At 46.6% G+C, this 17226-nt stretch overlaps 1 protein-coding gene across 2 annotated transcripts; it reads left to right on the top strand.

Moving 5' to 3' along the window:
* Positions 1-1890: 1890 nt before the first annotated feature.
* Positions 1891-12427, top strand: LOC138736763 (uncharacterized). 2 transcript variants are annotated; one of them, XM_069886784.1, is made up of 3 exons: positions 1891-2050; positions 2281-11712; positions 11819-12427. In XM_069886784.1, the coding sequence occupies exon 2, from the start codon at positions 4455-4457 to the stop codon at positions 6459-6461; it is 2007 nt and encodes a 668-aa protein (XP_069742885.1). In that variant the 5' UTR covers positions 1891-2050; positions 2281-4454; the 3' UTR covers positions 6462-11712; positions 11819-12427. The 2 variants fall into 2 exon arrangements, with proteins under 2 accessions (XP_069742885.1, XP_069742886.1); XM_069886785.1 differs by having other exon boundaries at positions 1891-11516; positions 11598-11712.
* Positions 12428-17226: the final 4799 nt, after the last annotated feature.

The raw sequence follows: 17226 nt of genomic DNA, 5'->3' as shown, positions 1-17226 counted from the left end.
TTTTGTATATAGATAATTTTTGGGAGATAAATTGCGGCTGGTTTTTTTAAAAGTGTAAGTCACATACAAACACTTTAAAACAGATCTTATTTAACATACTGGAGCTCTGCTCATGCTGCACATATGAGCCCTAGAGCCTTTGCACAAGCTTTGGAGAGTGCCCAAAAAACTTCACTAATGGATTGTTGTTTACAAAAAGGCAACAGTTGAAAGAACTTGTTGGAGCCACAGACCTTCTGGAGTGGAACTTGCTGTTCCAAGAGATTCATGTGGTTTTGCAAGGAAAGAAAGTAAAACAGGTTTTCTGTGAGAGAGATAGAGAGAGAGAGAGAGAGAGAGAGAGAGAGAGAGAGAGAGAGAGAGAGAGAGAATTCAGTTCTACAGTGTTACAGTCAGCAGCAGCAGCTGGGACTGGAACAGGACAAGCTGGAAAGCATGTGGAAAACCCCATTTGGAAAAAGGGTTGTGAGTGCTTAGTTCAGCCTGGTCAAAGCCCTTGTGGTTCACTCAAGAGGAGAGGACTGACTGTCTAATATTTCATTTGAAATTAGGGAAACAAAAAGGAACTCTGTGGTGGCCTGAAAGAAAGAGGTTATCATCTGGAGAACCCTGAGGGCACAAGTTTCTTTGACAAGACGCTGAAGTGAATGATTATAAAGAAATCAGTTGTGGGTGTCCAGTGAACAACAAATCTCTCTCTGAAAACCAACAAGAACCTTCCTGAGCAGTAACCATTTACCTTTCAAACACCAAAGCCTGGTGAACTTTATAAATGTTAAATTCTGTGCACAGTCTAAGAATTGCCTACAACCAGTGAACTTGGAGGAATGAGAAGTGAGATTGTACTGTGAATCAAAGAAATTTTCTGAACTTTCACACACATTACATGTGCGCTTAGAATTAGAAGGGGGTTCAGTGAGGTTAGTTAAGTCAATAGTGAAAAGTTAAAGTGTCATTTTGTTTTCATGTTTAAAGATAATTAAAAGCAACTTTTGTTTAAGTTAACATTTGTCTTGGTGAATATCTATTGCTGCTGGGTTTTAGGGTCCTCTGGGCTCATAATATCTGTCCCATTTAATTCCCCAGTATTTCCTAGGACAATGTACCAGTGGAAAAGGGGCTATAGTGTAACCAGATTCTTTCCAAGACCAGCACCAATTGAGTCATTGAGACCAGAGGTGCTCCATACGCAGCAGGAGTTTTTCTGACATCCTTGTATATGTCATGGATATGACAGCAGGCTGGATTCTTGCCTTGTCTGCTTCGACCAGGAGAAGTCCTCTGACAGAATATCACACATGTATATGTTGGGGATGGTCGCCAGAATAAACTTTGGAGAAAATCCTAATTTGATACAACTTCTACACATAGTAGTACAGACCAATGAACAGATAGGAAACAAAAAGTTGTTCGATCAAATCTAGAGTCAGGAAAGACTGCCTTCTCTATTTCTGCATTTCTGCAGATGTTCTGCCAAATCCTTCAGGAATTTTACAGGAATAAGAATCCCAAACAGCAGGGGCACAAAGGTCTTCCCTGGATAATGTTGCTGTTATGTCTCTGTGTTTCTTGGGAAGCTTCTTAAATAACTTAGAGATGAAAGGTTCAAATAACAAAATAGATTTTGTTTATTAGAACTCATGAGAAGCCAGGTGCATATTATTCAGGCAAGGGCAGAAACCTCAAGGCTACTGCTTATCTCTATGTCTGCAGGCACACAACGTTCCACAGTTCTCCAAAGTTCTGACGACAGAGGATGATTGTTTACTGCTTGTCTCGCAATTTGTTTTTATTAAGTGACCTTATTGCTGACATTACTGATATTGTGTACTTTCTTGTTTACTTAACTGTATAAATTAGGCTGCATCACTATTAGAGCTGGCCCAGGCTGGGTGCTGGGTTCTCTCTCCAAGATATCTTGCTAATAAAACTTTTCCAAAGCATTACCCTAGTGTTAGTAATGAAATTCTTTCTCCGCAACAAATTTGGTGCTGCAAGCAGGATCCTATTGGACAAGATCGCGAACCAGGGGACTGCAGATCCCATAATAGTGAGTGAGTGATGGCCCTGGCCAAGAACCTAGCTGAAACAGGCTCATGCACTGAGATTCCTGTTTGAAAGGGTGAGGTGACGTACAGAGAGTAGGAGTCTCTCTATCTAAAACAGGGGAGGGAGGGAGGGGGGGGGGAGATGGACAACATGGACAGAAGAGGCACCAGTGCACATGCTGTAAAGCAAGAGAAGTGACCATTGTGTGTATGTTGTGTAACTGTTGTTAAGATTTAACAGGAGGCCAAGATGGAAAATCAGCACAGCAAGGCAAGTATTCCCAGTCGAGCAGATGTCTGTTCCTGGACCACGACAGCGACCCCCGAAGAAGAGAGCCACTAAAAATTGAGGAAAGGAACAGAGAAGAGGCGGCTCACTGGTAGGAGATCCGCTGCATCCCCCGGGCCTGCCAGCCAACATCGTGATGAGGGTAACAGGGAATTGGAAGTATGCTGTCCCGTTTAGTAACAAGTGGTGGGGGAAACAGCGGGAAGATCGGTCCTGGCATAGATGGTGGCGTGTTTTCCCTGACCTTTTTGGCTGGATGGAGGAGTGTAAAAAAGTGAGTATTATTATCGATTTTACTAGTCCTTTGATGAAGAGAATCTTACTCATGAGGTGACGTCTCAACCCCCATTTGGGGTAACGACGTCCCAACCCCCGATTGAAGTAACCAATGCATCTTCCCCCAGTGCCATGCACCTGCCTCCTGCCGACATGGTTGGTGGCCACATACATCGTCTCTTCACCACACTCTCCAATCCCCATCGATGGTGAACCTTGCTAAACTCATAAGATATGACGAGAAAGGAAAAATCGGCAACCGTACAGGGAGCTACCAGGGAATGACCCTGACCAAGGGACACACAAGGAGGGATGTACTGGGAACCATAGTAGGAGGAGGAGGAACTGGAATAGGGGTGTTGAATTTGGCAGATATTGAAACACCAGAACAAGATGCAGACTATAGGCAGTGAAGTGGGAAAAGGAATTAGGATCAGAAACATGTGGGGAAAGACAATACAAGAGGAGATAGAGATGAGATATAATTTACAAAGAAAAGTATGGGACCATACAAGAAGTTTTATGAGCCTTGCACACTTGCCCATTCGGAAGGAACTCGCAGTTAGTTTCTGTAAGTCGAACCATAGTGAAACCCCTCTAACCTCGATTAGATCAGAATAAAGACTGGGAATTAATAGAAATGGCTATGGATTACAGGAATCACCATCTGCTACTACCTCCATCTCATCAAGCTGACACCTTGCAGCCGCAACCCCTGCCCCAACAACGGCCTGTGGAGGCCCCTGCACCATGGGCAGCCTCCCCCAACTCCTGCACTGGCCCTAGGAAAGATGTGAGAGGAAAAGAGGAACTGCCTGGGGACAGAAGAACTAGACTAAAGACCAGGGTCAACTATACGGTCCAGCTTCCCCGAGTAATGATTGGTGATGTACCCGTTTTGAAGCCTTGGTCTCCAGGAAAGGACCACAACATGATAAGTGTTGCCCCAGACCCCTTGAAGAAACCTATCGCTTTTCACCATTGGCTCCGGCAGACTTGTGTCATCTATCACCCCCTGCTGGGAGATATCCATTCCCTACTGCAGGTGGCTTAAGGGGCTCAGAGGCCAGTGGTCAGGGGAAATTTCATGATCTCGCCTGGTGAGGAGAGAGATGAAATGATGAGTTGGTAGACCAAGGGAACGAGTCGCTAGAACAGTGGCTGCAGAATAGAGGGAAGGAATACTTTATGAGCTCTTTCCCCTAATTCATAATATCTTTGTCTAGTTCTCTGTAATAATTTCTCAAATTTATGTTTGTAACAAATTGTATCGTAACTTCATATTAACTAAACATACTTTCTTGATTTTTGTACAATTTCACATTAAATCCTTTTCTAAAATCTCTATCTCCTCCTCCACTCTACTTATTTCAACTACATGTTGTTTCTTAATTTTGGCAGTATAACTGAGCATATAATACGTGTGTAAGTTCAGAAACTGATTCACAGTCCAATCTCATTTCTTACTCCTCCAAGTTCACTGGTACCAGGCAATTCTTATACTGTGCACAGAATTTAACATTTATGAATCTTCACCAGGCTTTGGTGCTTGAAAGATAAATGGTTACTGTGATAGTACAGGTCTATCACCAATGTACATAGTGTATATAGTTACTGTACCTAGACTGTGCTTACAGCGATTGGCTGAGAGCTAAGCCACTCCTATTGTCTGGGCCTTAAAGGGTTGCGTCCCTAGCCAGGTCGGATCATTCCGGACTGGTCGGCCACCTGTGAAGAGCTCCGGTCTTTTGCTAATAAAAGCCTTGGTTTGGATCAACAAGTCTTTGGTTCTTTCGACGAGCTCTACAATTTTATTAGCAAAAGAAATTTTTTTGAAAGGGATGGAGCGTTTAACTCGGCCAGAAAAACTTGATATCGACCCACAGTCAGCTACAGCCTTCAAAGCCTTTAACTTCTGGCTGCTGAACTTTGAAAACTTCCTGAGATTCATTCAGGTAGAGGAGGATAACCAGCGTCTAACAGCATTGCTGTCTATGGTGTCCTTAAGAGTCTACGAGAACATCCAGGATGAGACCACTTACACCGCAGCCATAAAGGTACTGAAAGGACTGTATGATCAACCGGTGAACAGAGTTCATGCCCGGCTCGTGCTTGCGTCGAGGAAGCAACAGCCCGGTGAGTCCAGCAGGGCATATTTACAAGTATTAAAGGCATTGGGCAAGGACTGTAACTGTGTGGACAAAACTGCTGCCGAGATCACAAATGATCTCGTCCGGGATGCCTATGTGGCCGGGCTCCGATCGAATAAAGTGAGGCTGCGCTTGCTCGAACAAGGGGTAGAAAAACTAGAGGACGTGGCCCGGATTGCAATCACAATGGAGGATGCAGCCTTAAAGTCCAACGAGTTCTCTAGGGTCTGGACCCCACGTTCTGATGTGAGTAGAGTGCCCTTCTACCCTACCACTGACGGCCTGTCGGCTGCTGCTACCCTGCCCCGTGCGAACCCGAAATGTTATTTCTGCGGGAGGGACAAGCACAGCAGGTCCCAGTGCCCAGCAAGAAAAGCCAGGTGCCAGAAGTGCCTTAAAAAGGGCCACTTTGCTGCAGTCTGTAGGTCTAAAATGGCCGCCAGCAAACACAGTGCCTCGTGTGAAGCCCAATCGCCGCTTTCCCATTCAAACTCTTCTTCCCCAGAGCTCTTGTCCAATGAGAGCGAGGGCTCCCCTGCACGGCAACGCCTGACGTCACGGAGACGCCGAACCCAGAAGGGGCAACCCACCGTCGCAACCATGGTGATGGCCCGCCTCTCGCCCCCGTGCGGAACACTTGACACTGCCGCCGCCACAGCCACCCCCGGGGCCGACGCTACCGCCGCTGCTGCCGCCGCCACAGCCACCCCCGGGGCCGACGCTACCGCCGCTGCTGCCGCCGCCACAGCCACCCCCGGGGCCGACGCTACCGCCGCTGCTGCCGCCGCCACGGCCACCCCCGCGGCCAACCAGGTGCTCACCCTAGCATCCATCGCTGATGACCGCCAGGGCCCGACCGCCGCGACCAACGACCTACCCACCGCCAATCGCGAGCAACTACAAACCCCAATACTTACTATTCACCCGCCAACGCCGCCACAACAGCACTTCCGGGAGGTCCTCCAACCTGCTCCTCGAGCGTTGACTACGTCATCCCGTTGCGTGACGTCATCCCGCAAAACTCCCCTGTCAATAGCTTCAATCACACTGAACCAGCAATGCTCTCATCCCCTCACTAAAGCAATGAAACTGATTAAAGTGCATGGACACTACACCAATTGCTTATTTGACTCTGGGTCAACTGACAGTTTTATCCAGTCAGATCTGGCCCTCCGTTGGGGACTTGACATTATTCCCACTACCCAGAGGATTTCATTAGCGACGAGGTCGCACTCGACTGGGATAAAGGGGTATTGCATCGCCACGCTGGAAGTACAGGGTGTGACGGTCACCCACTTCAAATTATTCGTCCTTCCCCAATTGTGCGCCCCAGTGTTGCTGGGATTAGACTTCCAGTGTCAGTTCCAAACGGTGTCCCTACACTTGCTCCCGATTCGCTGCGAGGACCGACCATTCACGGCCTTTGAAGCGAATGGTCACGAATGGTGTCGCGGTCTTCCAGCGGGAAATGGACAGGATGGTGGACCAGAACGGGCTAACCGCGACCTTCCCGTATCTGGACAATATCACCATCTGCGGCCACGACGTGCAGGACCACGACGCCAACCTAGACAAATTTCTTCAAACTGCCCGTCAGCTAAACCTGACTTACAACTTGGACAAGTGTGTCTTCCGGACCACACGACTCGCTATTCTAGGTTGTGTGGTGGAGAACGGGATAGTCATGCCAGATCCTGACCGCATGCGTCCCCTAATGGACTTACCCCCCCCCACATACCCAGAAAGCTCTCAAACGTTGCCTGGGCCTTTTCTCGTATTACGCCCAATGGGTTCCAAACTACGCCGACAAGGCGCGTCCTCTTATCAAGACCACCTCTTTTCCCCTCTCGACCGAAGCCACAGCGGCTTTCGATCGAATCAAATCTGACATCGCTGCTGCGACGCTGCACGCGATCGATGAGTCTGTCCCGTTTCAAGTCGAGAGCGATGCATCCGACTTCGCCCTGGCAGCCACCTTGAACCAGGCCGGTCGGCCTGTAGCCTTCTTCTCCAGAACCCTCCAGGGTCCGGAGAGTAGACACTCCTCGATCGAGAAGGAGGCCCAGGCCATAGTTGAAGCGGTGCGTCGTTGGAGACATTACCTCGCTGGGAGGCGCTTTACACTGTTGACTGATCAACGCGCGGTCTCCTTCATGTTCAGCAACACCAGGCGTGGTAAGATAAAAAAACGACAAAATCGCCAGATGGAGAATCGAACTCTCCACCTTTAACTATGACATCCTGTACCGGCCTGGTAAGCTCAACGACCCGCCTGACGCACTCTCCAGGGGGACGTGCGCCAGCATACAGATGGACAGACTACGGAAACTCCATGAGGCGCTCTGTCATCCAGGGGTCACTCGGTTTGCTCACTTTGTCAAGGCGCGCAACTTACCCTACACAGTCGAGGAGATCCGCTCCATGACCCGAGCCTGTTCGGTGTGCGCTGAATGCAAGCCCCACTTCTTCCGTCCGGATAACTCCCACGTTATCAAAGCCACCCGCCCCTTCGAGCGTCTTAGTGTAGACTTTAAGGGGCCCCTACCGTCGACCAACCGTAATACCTACATCCTTACGGCCATTGACGAGTACTCCCGCTTCCCATTCGCTGTAGCCTGCCCAGACACCACTGCCACCTCAGTGATACAGGCCCTTCACAGTATTTTCACCATCTTCGGGTACCTCAATTCCATCCACAGTGATAGGGGGTCCTCATTCATGAGTGCAGAGCTGCAACAGTACCTTCTGGAGTGTGGTATTGCTTCAAGAAGGACCACGAGCTATAACCCACGCGGTAATGGCCAGGTCGAGAGGGAGAATGCCACCATATGGAGAGCGGTTACACTGGCTCTCCGGTCTAAAGGTCTCCCCACCTCTCACTGGCAGGAGGTTCTCACTAGTGCTTTACACTCCATCCGCTCCCTCCTATGTACTGCAACAAATGCCACCCCCCACGAAAGGATGTTCCTTTTCCCGAGGAAATCCGAATCGGGAACCACTGTACCGGCATGGCTCACCGTCCCTGGCCCCGTCCTTTTGCGACGCCACGTCCGGCACTCAAAGAACAACCCCTTGGTCGACCGAGTGACTCTACTCCACGCGAACCCACATTACGCATACGTGGAGTTCCCAGACGGGCGGGAGGACACTGTTTCGGTGCGGGACCTAGCTCAGGACGCGGTAGACCCAGCAAACCCCCCAACTCCTTCTCCAGGCCCCGTGCCGCAACAGAAGGACCAACAGCATCCCAATGACCCGGGTCACCCTGCCGACAAAACGACTGGGGAATTGAGCGACGGAGCAGTCGCTCCCGACGAGCCCGCAGGCAACACCACTCCAGTGACCCCAATCCCGGCACCACGGCGGTCACGCCGGATGGTCAGACCCCCTGACCGCTACAGTCCTTGACCTACCCCTTCCTTTCATCCTCTCCCTCGTTTTTGTTTTTTTTTCCAGGGTCAATTCTCCAAGAAGGGGTGAATGTGATAGTACAGGTCTATCACCAATGTACATAGTGTATATAGTTACTGTACCTAGACTGTGCTTACAGCGATTGGCTGAGAGCTAAGCCACTCCTATTGTCTGGGCCTTAAAGGGTTGTGTCCCTAGCCAGGTCGGATCATTCCGGACTGGTCGGCCACCTGTGAAGAGCTCCGGTCTTTTGCTAATAAAAGCCTTGGTTTGGATCAACAAGTCTTTGGTTCTTTCGACGAGCTCTACAGTTACCACTTAAGAAGGTTTTTAAATTGGTTTTCAGAAAGAGATTTGTTGCTCGTTGGGCACACACAAACTGATTCCTTCAGATCAACCATGTCAGTGTCTTACCAAAGAAATTTGCTCCATCAAGGTTTTTTTGATAATAACCTTTCTTTCAGGTCACCACAGAGTTCCTTTTTTGTTTCCCTTATCTCTGGCAAAACATTATACAGCCAGCCATCTCCTCTTGTATGAGCCACAAGGGCTTTGAACAGGATAAACTAAGAACTGACAACCCATCTTCAAAATGGGATTTCAAATAAGCCTCGAAAAGCCACTGTAGAAAACCAGTAGTCATGCTCTCCCTCTCTGGGTCACACTCAGAAAAAAAACCTGTTTGATTCTCTCTGCTTGCAAAACCACATGATCTTCTTAGAACAGCAAACTGCATTCAGACAGTCTGCAGCACTGGACCCAATCTTCTGAGTCCATTTATCTGTTGCTTTCCAAAACAATAATCCATTACTCCATAACATATCCAATTAACACCTACTTGTGAGGTCCTTCAGCAAAGCAGTTTCCATCGTCTTTACAAAGGCATTGGGAGCCTGGACTGTCTGGCTTGAGCCAAGCTCTTGCATTTTAAATGAGATCTGTTTTGAAGTGTTTGCATTTGTTTGTGACCTATACTTAAAAAAACCCACAATTTATCTCCTTTAAAACGTATCTATATACAATATAAAATATAACATAATCCATCACACTAACATCTGGTTCTTTATCAAAGGCCTGGTTAAAGTCCATGTAGACAACATCATTCTGCTCTTATCAATCTTCTTGGTGAACTCCTCAAAACATTAACTCAGATTTGCAAGATATTATTTCCCACAAACAAAACCATGCTAGTTATCTCTAATCAGTCCTTGACTTTTCAAATGCAAAGAAATCCTGTGTCTCAGCATGCCTTTGAACAACTTTTTCCACTTGTTTTTCAATTTCCCTTTAATTCCTGTTGTCCTTCATGGCACCAGTCTTCTGAAAGCTCATCTGTGGCTAAAAAAATTACAAAATCCCTTCCTGGGCCCCATCACTCTCCTCTTTTATTTACAGATTGCTTACATTTCTCTCTTTTATATAAATAGCTTTACCTTAAGTACAGTTTAAATGACAGTTAAGTAGGAATTCTGCCTGTCGCATAGGAAAAAGAATCTCAGGGTTGTATGTGATGCTATGTCCTCCATAATGTTTGGGACAAATATGCATTTTTCCTTTATTTGCCCCTGTGCTTCACAATTTCAAATTTGTAATCAAACAATTCACATATAATTAAAGTGCACATTCCAGATTTTATTCAAGTTAATTTTGTAGACATTTTGGTATGACCCTGTAGAAATTAGAACACTTTTTTACATAGTTCCCCAATTTCAGGCCACCATTATATTTGAAATATAGCAATGGTATGTATATTAAAGCAGTCATGTTTAGTACTTTGTTGCATATCCCTTGCATGCAATGACTTCTTGAAGTCTCTGATTCATAGACATCAACAGGTATTGAATATCTTCTCTGGTGAACCTCTGCCAGGCCTTTACTGCAGCCATTTTTAATGTCTGTTGTTTTGCGGCTTGTCCCCTTAAGTTTTCCCTTCAGCAAATGGAAGGAATGCTCATTTAGATTTGGCCATTGAATGCTTTTCCGGTGTTCAGCAGAATGATTTTCTTGCTGTCCAATTAAGTTGGAGGTATTTGCTTGAACTTGAGCAGATGTTTCTATACACCTCAAAATTTATTTTGCTCTTGTCATCAGCAGTTACATCATCAATGAAGATAAGTGCACCAGTTTCTGTGGTAGGCATACATGCCAAGACCATGAAGTCTTCTATGGCAGTAGTCATTCACAGATCCACACCTGCCTCCTGAAGAATGTTTCTGATCTGTTGGAGAGGCATTTAGAGATTTCTTTTCATTAAGATGAACTTCTGTCATTACTGGGCTCAGCAGTACACACTTTCTTCTTAACAATGTTCCAAACAGTTGATTTTGGTAATCCTAAAGTGATGTCTCTTAGTAGGCTTTGTCAGGTGCATTCTATGCTAAGAATGCGCCTGAAGAAGCAGAAGCGGCCCTTTAAATTGCCGTTCAGGTGGTAGCGTTGAAAGCGCAACGCTGGCCATCTGAAGGACACAACTGCACTGGATGCGCCTCTGAGCACACTCCGGCTCCCGCCCACTGATGTAATGTCATTTTGAGCATGACAAGAAGGAACACAGGACAATGGCAGACCCTGTGCAAGCAGGAGACATAATGATGATGATTTCAGCGTTTCTGAGTGTTCAGAATGAGATACGGCAGATCCTTGGTAAGGCTATTTGTGCTGTTGAAGCTCCTCAATCGTCCTTGAGATCTGAAAATCGCATAGGTGCAATCAGAAGATTCCTGCAAAGGTTGAGGGCAAGAAGACACCAGTTAGAGGTCAAAAGGAGCATGGAACATAAACGCCACAGATGAAGGCGAATGCTACTGTCAATTAGCTATGGTGATACACCAGTCTCTTTGGAGGTTGCTGAGTTCTGGAGTAATGTCCTCACCAAATTTGATGATGCTGAGTGGAGCAGACACTTTCGTATGTCGTGTGACACCTTTCACTTCATGCTGGAACTCATAGAGCCTCACCTGAATGCACATAGACTGGACTTGCAGCGACCATTTGAGTCTGGATTTCGATTAGCGGTGGCCTTGTGGTGGCATGCCACCCCTTGTGAGTATCGATCCATCAGTACTAACTTTGAAATAGGCATCAGCACCGTGTGCATGGTGGTGCAGGAGGTGACTGCCGCCTTGAGGAAGTTCCTTGGTAAAAGTTTCATCTCCCTGCCAAGTGGAACATGTCTCCAGGAGACCATCGATGGCTTTGCGCAAAGGGGATACCCAATGTGTGCTGGTGCCATTGATGGGTCACACATTCCCATTATCGACCCAGGATGGATGCTGCAGCCTACTACAATCGCAAAGGGTGGCATTCGGTGGTTCTAAAAACGGTGGTTGACCACAGATTCTGGTGAGTTAAGCCTCTATTGATCTTTATCACATCACATTTCAAATGACCATAACTTCAGTGTGATTTCCATTCATGTTACAGCTTCTCAGATGTGTTTGTGGGATGGCCTGGCTGCATGCATGATGCCCGAGTGCTTGCTAACTCTCCTCTGTATAGAAAAGCAGAGGTCCAGGGTGGATACCTCTTTCCACGTGATGTGAGTGTTCACCTTTCAAAGCTCCATGTTTCAATGTTATGCCTGCTTGCTGTGTCAACGTTCAGGTGCATGAATTAACTACATTGCTGCATTGTTGTACCTGCAGGTGTCCAAGGATGTTGATGGAGTGGACATTCCAGAGCATCTTGTGGGTGTTGCGTCATACTCCCTACGAAGCTGGCTGATGAAGGGGTTCACACAGCACCGAGTACTGGATCCAGATCAGCGAAGATTTAACAAGGCCCTTAATTCAGCAAGGATAGTAGTGGAACTTGCGTTTAGCCGTCTAAAAGGCCGCAGGCAGTGCCTGTCCAAGCACTTAGATAGCTCTACCGCCTTAGTCCCAGATGTTGTTTGCCTGCTGTGTACTGTACCAATATATATATGTGAGATTAACAAGGAAGACTTCCCTTCAGAGTGGACATTGGTCGAAGCAGATGGTCCTGCACCCAATAGCGCAGATTGTCCTGATCAGCAGGCCCATGGGCACCAGGCCATCCGTTCTGCCATTATATCCATCCTGTAAGGGTATGTCCCTGCTACCCAGCTCCCCATTTTCCACAACTTGTTCTCCCCTTCACCCTCCAGCGACATGAGCCTGCTGCCTGCATGTTATGTGCTCTTGCGAAGGAAGGGATGCATATTAATGAAACGAGACTTGTGTGCTTGTCAAAAATGTAATAAAATTTAATAAAAGACGTTCTTTGAGAAATCACACTGCTTCATAAATATCTGAGGTAGATATCGCAATGTTAACATTTCACATCATTCTTAAACTTTAAGTAGACGATGGAATGGACAAATAATAGTGCAAATCCACTCCACACTTGAACACAGCAGATCAAAGACTAAAACAGTAAACACAACAAACACCACCACCCGACACCATAGCATCTCACTGCTGAATGTTTCCATCCTTAAAGTATCGCACAGAACATTGCACTTACGAGGGGCTTCATGAACAACAAAAGTGAACAGTGAGTTAGCAGCATTAAGGACGTTTAGTCCGACACAAACCTCATTCCAGCATTGAAAGGAATGAGTTGGAGGGGGTGATGAGGAACCTGTCCCGGACCCCACCATCTCAATCATGGCAAGGCGTCCACTTCTGTGATGCACTGGTGTGGAATGGAATGGCATGCTGGATGGAAGGGCCAGGTACATGGGATGAGGCTGACCATATGACTATGGGAATGGGGATGGGGATGGGGAGGCCTCCATTCGCGTGACCAATCTGTTGAAGATGACTGACTGCCTGTACTTTGCGGCACTCAGTCCCCGCAGGGAAGCTGCAAACTCAGACATCGACTGGGCATGCTTCTCCACTTTGGAGCGGCGCGTTGCTTCCTCATCCTCCCTCAGGTAGGCGAGCATGACTCGTGATCCAGCGCCTCCTCTGCACGCTGGCAGTCTCTCTCACTCTCCTCCCTGTCAAGTGCCAACATCATCACCTGTAGCTCCTTCGCGAAAACCTGACCCTTGGTCAGTCGCTGGCGCTTGCATCTGGGACCAGAGGCTATGGGTGGAAACAGGAAAAGTGCATCATCTTTGGACTTAGGTGCTTCTCCATAAAAACAACCTCAATGCTACTGTACCAACAGCATTCTTAACAGAGCCTGATGAATCCTATAACAATCCCTTGAGCATAGGGTTTTAAAAAAAAAATAGCAGGAGTTAGGATCAACAGATTGGAAAATGATGGAGAGTGTATTGAAGTCTCCAGAATAAAGGATAGGGCAGAATGTTGAGAAAAGGATAGAATTTTAAATCCAAGCAAAATGGAGACAAATGTGAGATCTGGGACTGAAGGTGTTGTACTTAAATGCATGCAGTGTGTAAAACAAGGTTGATGCGCATAAAGAGCAATGTTCAACATTGTGGGCATAACAGAGGTGTGGCTGAAGGCGAGTTACAGTTGGAAACTGAACATCCAAGAATTGACATCTGATTGAAAAGACAGGCTGGTGGGCAAAGTGGGTGGCATGGAACCGCTGGTAAAAGAAAATGAAATCATATCCTTGGAAAGAAGGGACATAGGATCAGAGAAAGTAGATTCCTTGTGGGTAGAGTTGAGAAACTGCGAGGGTAAAAAGACCCTGATGGGAGTAACATACAGACCTCCAAATAACAGCTACGATATACAGTACAAATTACAACAGGAATCCGAGAAGGCATCTTTAAATTAGAAAGGCAATGTTGGGATGGTTATGGGGGACTTCAATATGAAGATAAGCTGGGAAAATCAGGTTGGTGCTGGTTCTCAAGAGAAGGAATTTGTGAATGACTATGAGATGGTTATTTAGAGCAGATTGTGGTCGAGTCTACTGGAGAAAGGGCAATTCTTAGGGAAGGCAGTGGAGAAGCAAAGGCAGGAGTTACTGGGTATAATTCAAAAGCTGCAGTTTCATTTCATACCAAAGAAGAAAGGTTTAGGTTCTTCAAAAGGGATAGGCAGGGTGTTAAGAGGGCCCCAACCCTCGCAAATCCACCTTACACACACACACACACACACACACACACCCTTGCTAGACACCACCCTGCCCACACCAACAGCCAACCCACAGGCAACCCCATCCTCTCCAACCATTGACCAGGAACCAACCCTGCAACGGTCTCAGAGGCACAGACTGCTACTGGACCACCTGAACTTGTAAATACTACCCGGCTTTGAGACACCTCCCCCCTCGACTCATTTTAAGAAGGTGGTGAATGCGGTGATACAACCACAACACTAGTCATACTCCCACCAGCCTACTGCAGGGGGCAACCACTGTACCTGCAGGTAGGCAACCTGGCCAGCTGTCAATCACCGACCTGCATATAGACTTCAAGCCCACCCCTCCAACATCAGTTGGACAATGGAGCCATCAAGATATGACAACTGGTGTGTACAGAGTTTAAGTCAATTAAAGGCTGTAGTACAGTCCTTTCTTGTGTTTTGTGTTTGCTTGCTGCACCACAGAGCATGAGACCCTGACCTTGTATGCTCTGCCTGGCTGATGAAGGCAAGCATCCTCAATACCTTAGTACCTCCTTCAGACCTCTACAGTGATCATCTCAGCTGTTTAGATGATCCTCTGCACAGACATCCAGTCTGATGCTTTGCAGCTACCAATGTTGCAGCCACACAGGATACTCTCAATTATGGGGTGGGGTGGTAGCATTGCCATTCTCAGCCTCTATTGAGAAGCTTCTGCTGCACCTTCCTGACTGAGGAGGAGGTGTACTTCCAGAATAGGTCATCCCTCATATGCATTATTGAACCGCAGTCAATAACTCTCAAGACGAGTTATGCGAATAACATAGGCTTTTGTTTTTAGCAAGAACGTGGCAGTGTAAGCCATCTACGAAACTAGTCCCAATCTGAGCTGAGAGCAGTGGACAGGAACACATATGCAAGCAAGGGGGCTACTTGCCCCTAGTCAGCCTATAGCACCGGTCCTCCATACCAGTTAGCAGCGAGCAACTACATTCTACATACAGCAAGCATCAATACCAAGGATCACCACACTCAACCCCTCCCCAACATTTCTATAAAACGAAAGCCAGCTGTGACATACTGGTAAAATAATGGACTAAAGGCTAAATTAAGAGTACACAAGTGGAGTATTAGTAGTTACAATTACAGGTTGAGTCTGTCCTGCAGCTTGATGTCACGTCTGGACAGTCTCAGCTCCTGCAGGGGTGAGATTGGAGTTGGAGACTCTTGTGGTGGTTTTACCCGAGTTGGAGAAGGTCCAATAGTCGGTGTCGCAGGGGATGGTGAAAATCATGGCATCATGGATGGATGTTCAGTGCCGTCATTTGTAGGTATAAGGTTAGATTTTCGTGGAAGAAAATGGATGTGGCAGTGGGGATGACAATTGTTCATCTCCGTGGCCACAAGAGTTAGGTGGTAGGGTACCGTGCAGTACTTGTGTGGGTGGGTTGGATGTTTGAGGTGGAGGTGGTGACTCAGGCACCCCAGCTGATGTGAGGTATCGGACAGACATGGTGTCCTCCCTCCCATCTGGAAAAATGACAAAGGCAATAATGTGGGTCATAATGAGAGGTTGAACTCATTCGACTAATGGATCTGATCTCCAGGGTCTGACATGACACTTGAGCAGCATGGTTCCAGGGGTTGTGAGCCAGCTAGGCATTGTCCTTCCAGTAGTGGATTTCCTTTGGAAAGAAAACATACGTTCATGAGGAGTAACATTGCTGGCTGTGCTAAGGAGGGAGTAGATGTAATGTAGTGCAATTGAGAGAGGTTCCTGCCAGTGGAAGACAGGGAGGCGTTTAGTTTTGAGAGCAAGGAGTATGGTCTTCCAAATTGTGGAGTTTTCTTTCTCTACTTGTCCATTACCTTGTGGGTTGTAGCTCGTGGTATGGCTACTGGCAATGCCTTTGCCCAGTAGGTACAGACAGAGTTCATCACTCATGAAGGAGGATCCCCTGTCACTGTATATGTATTCTGGATAATTGAAGAGGGAGAAGAGGTGATCGAGGCACTTTGCAGGAAATTGTGAAAGGGAAACGGGAGATTTTATCGATAATGGTGAGGATGTATTTGATGGCGTTGGTAGAAGGTTGGGTTCTTTGAAGTTGATACTGAGGCATTTGAAGGGATGGGTGGATTGATGAGGTTGGTGCATAAAACTGTGCCGATTTGGCAATTGCGAGTGACCGCACGAACCTCTTCAACAGAGTAAGGGAGGTTGCGTGGCTTCACAAAGTGGTAGAGCCTTGTTACCCCAGGGTGGCATCATTGATGTTTGGAGTTGAGCAAAATTTATAGAGGCACAAGTACCTCTGGATACTGTGACAGAGTATTTAGAGGTGGTTTGGGAGGAATCGTTAGAGCAGTTTGCACACACACACACACACACATTTTAAAACACAGAATATTTGCAGAACTTTTGCAGAATGCTTTTTGCAGAAGACAACAAAGTACCGACAGCAGCTTGCCTGGGAGCATGTGATCCCAACGAGCCCCAGAAAATGTTACGGAGTCCAGAGGACCCCAAAAACCAGCAACAACGGATATGCACTACAATACAGGGTTACTTAAATTTTAGCTTTTCCAATTTTATCAATACAGTCATCTATTCTCAGAATAGGATAAGCATCTGTTTTAGTTACTGAATTAACCTTCCTATAATCCGGATAGAACCTAACAGTTCCATCTGGTTTTGGTACCAGAATACAAGGAGAACTCCTTAACATATATTTGAACATATATATATATATATATATATATATATATACCACCTCCTGATCCATGATTTTACTCTTTTGAATGTTTATTCTATATGGGTGCTGTTTTATGGGATTTGTTTCTCCAACATCTACATCATGGTAAATCACTGATGTTCTTTTTGGAACATCAGGGAACAAATATGTGTATTTCAAAAGTAATTCTTTCAACTCCATCTGCTCTTGTAACTTAAGATGGCCTAACTTTTCTTCCAAATTCTCCAAAATTGTTGAGTTAGACAGGCACACAGGAACCATGGTTTCTTTAAGGATACC

The sequence above is a fragment of the Narcine bancroftii genome, chromosome 6, assembly GCF_036971445.1.
Source record: "Narcine bancroftii isolate sNarBan1 chromosome 6, sNarBan1.hap1, whole genome shotgun sequence".
NCBI lineage: Eukaryota > Metazoa > Chordata > Chondrichthyes > Torpediniformes > Narcinidae > Narcine > Narcine bancroftii.
This window is presented reverse-complemented; position numbering and strand designations above follow the sequence as displayed.

Coding starts and splice junctions, on each gene's coding strand:
- LOC138736763 (XM_069886784.1), top strand. CDS start 4,455: ATGGAGCGTTTAACTCGGCCAGAAAAACTTGATATCGACCCACAGTCA.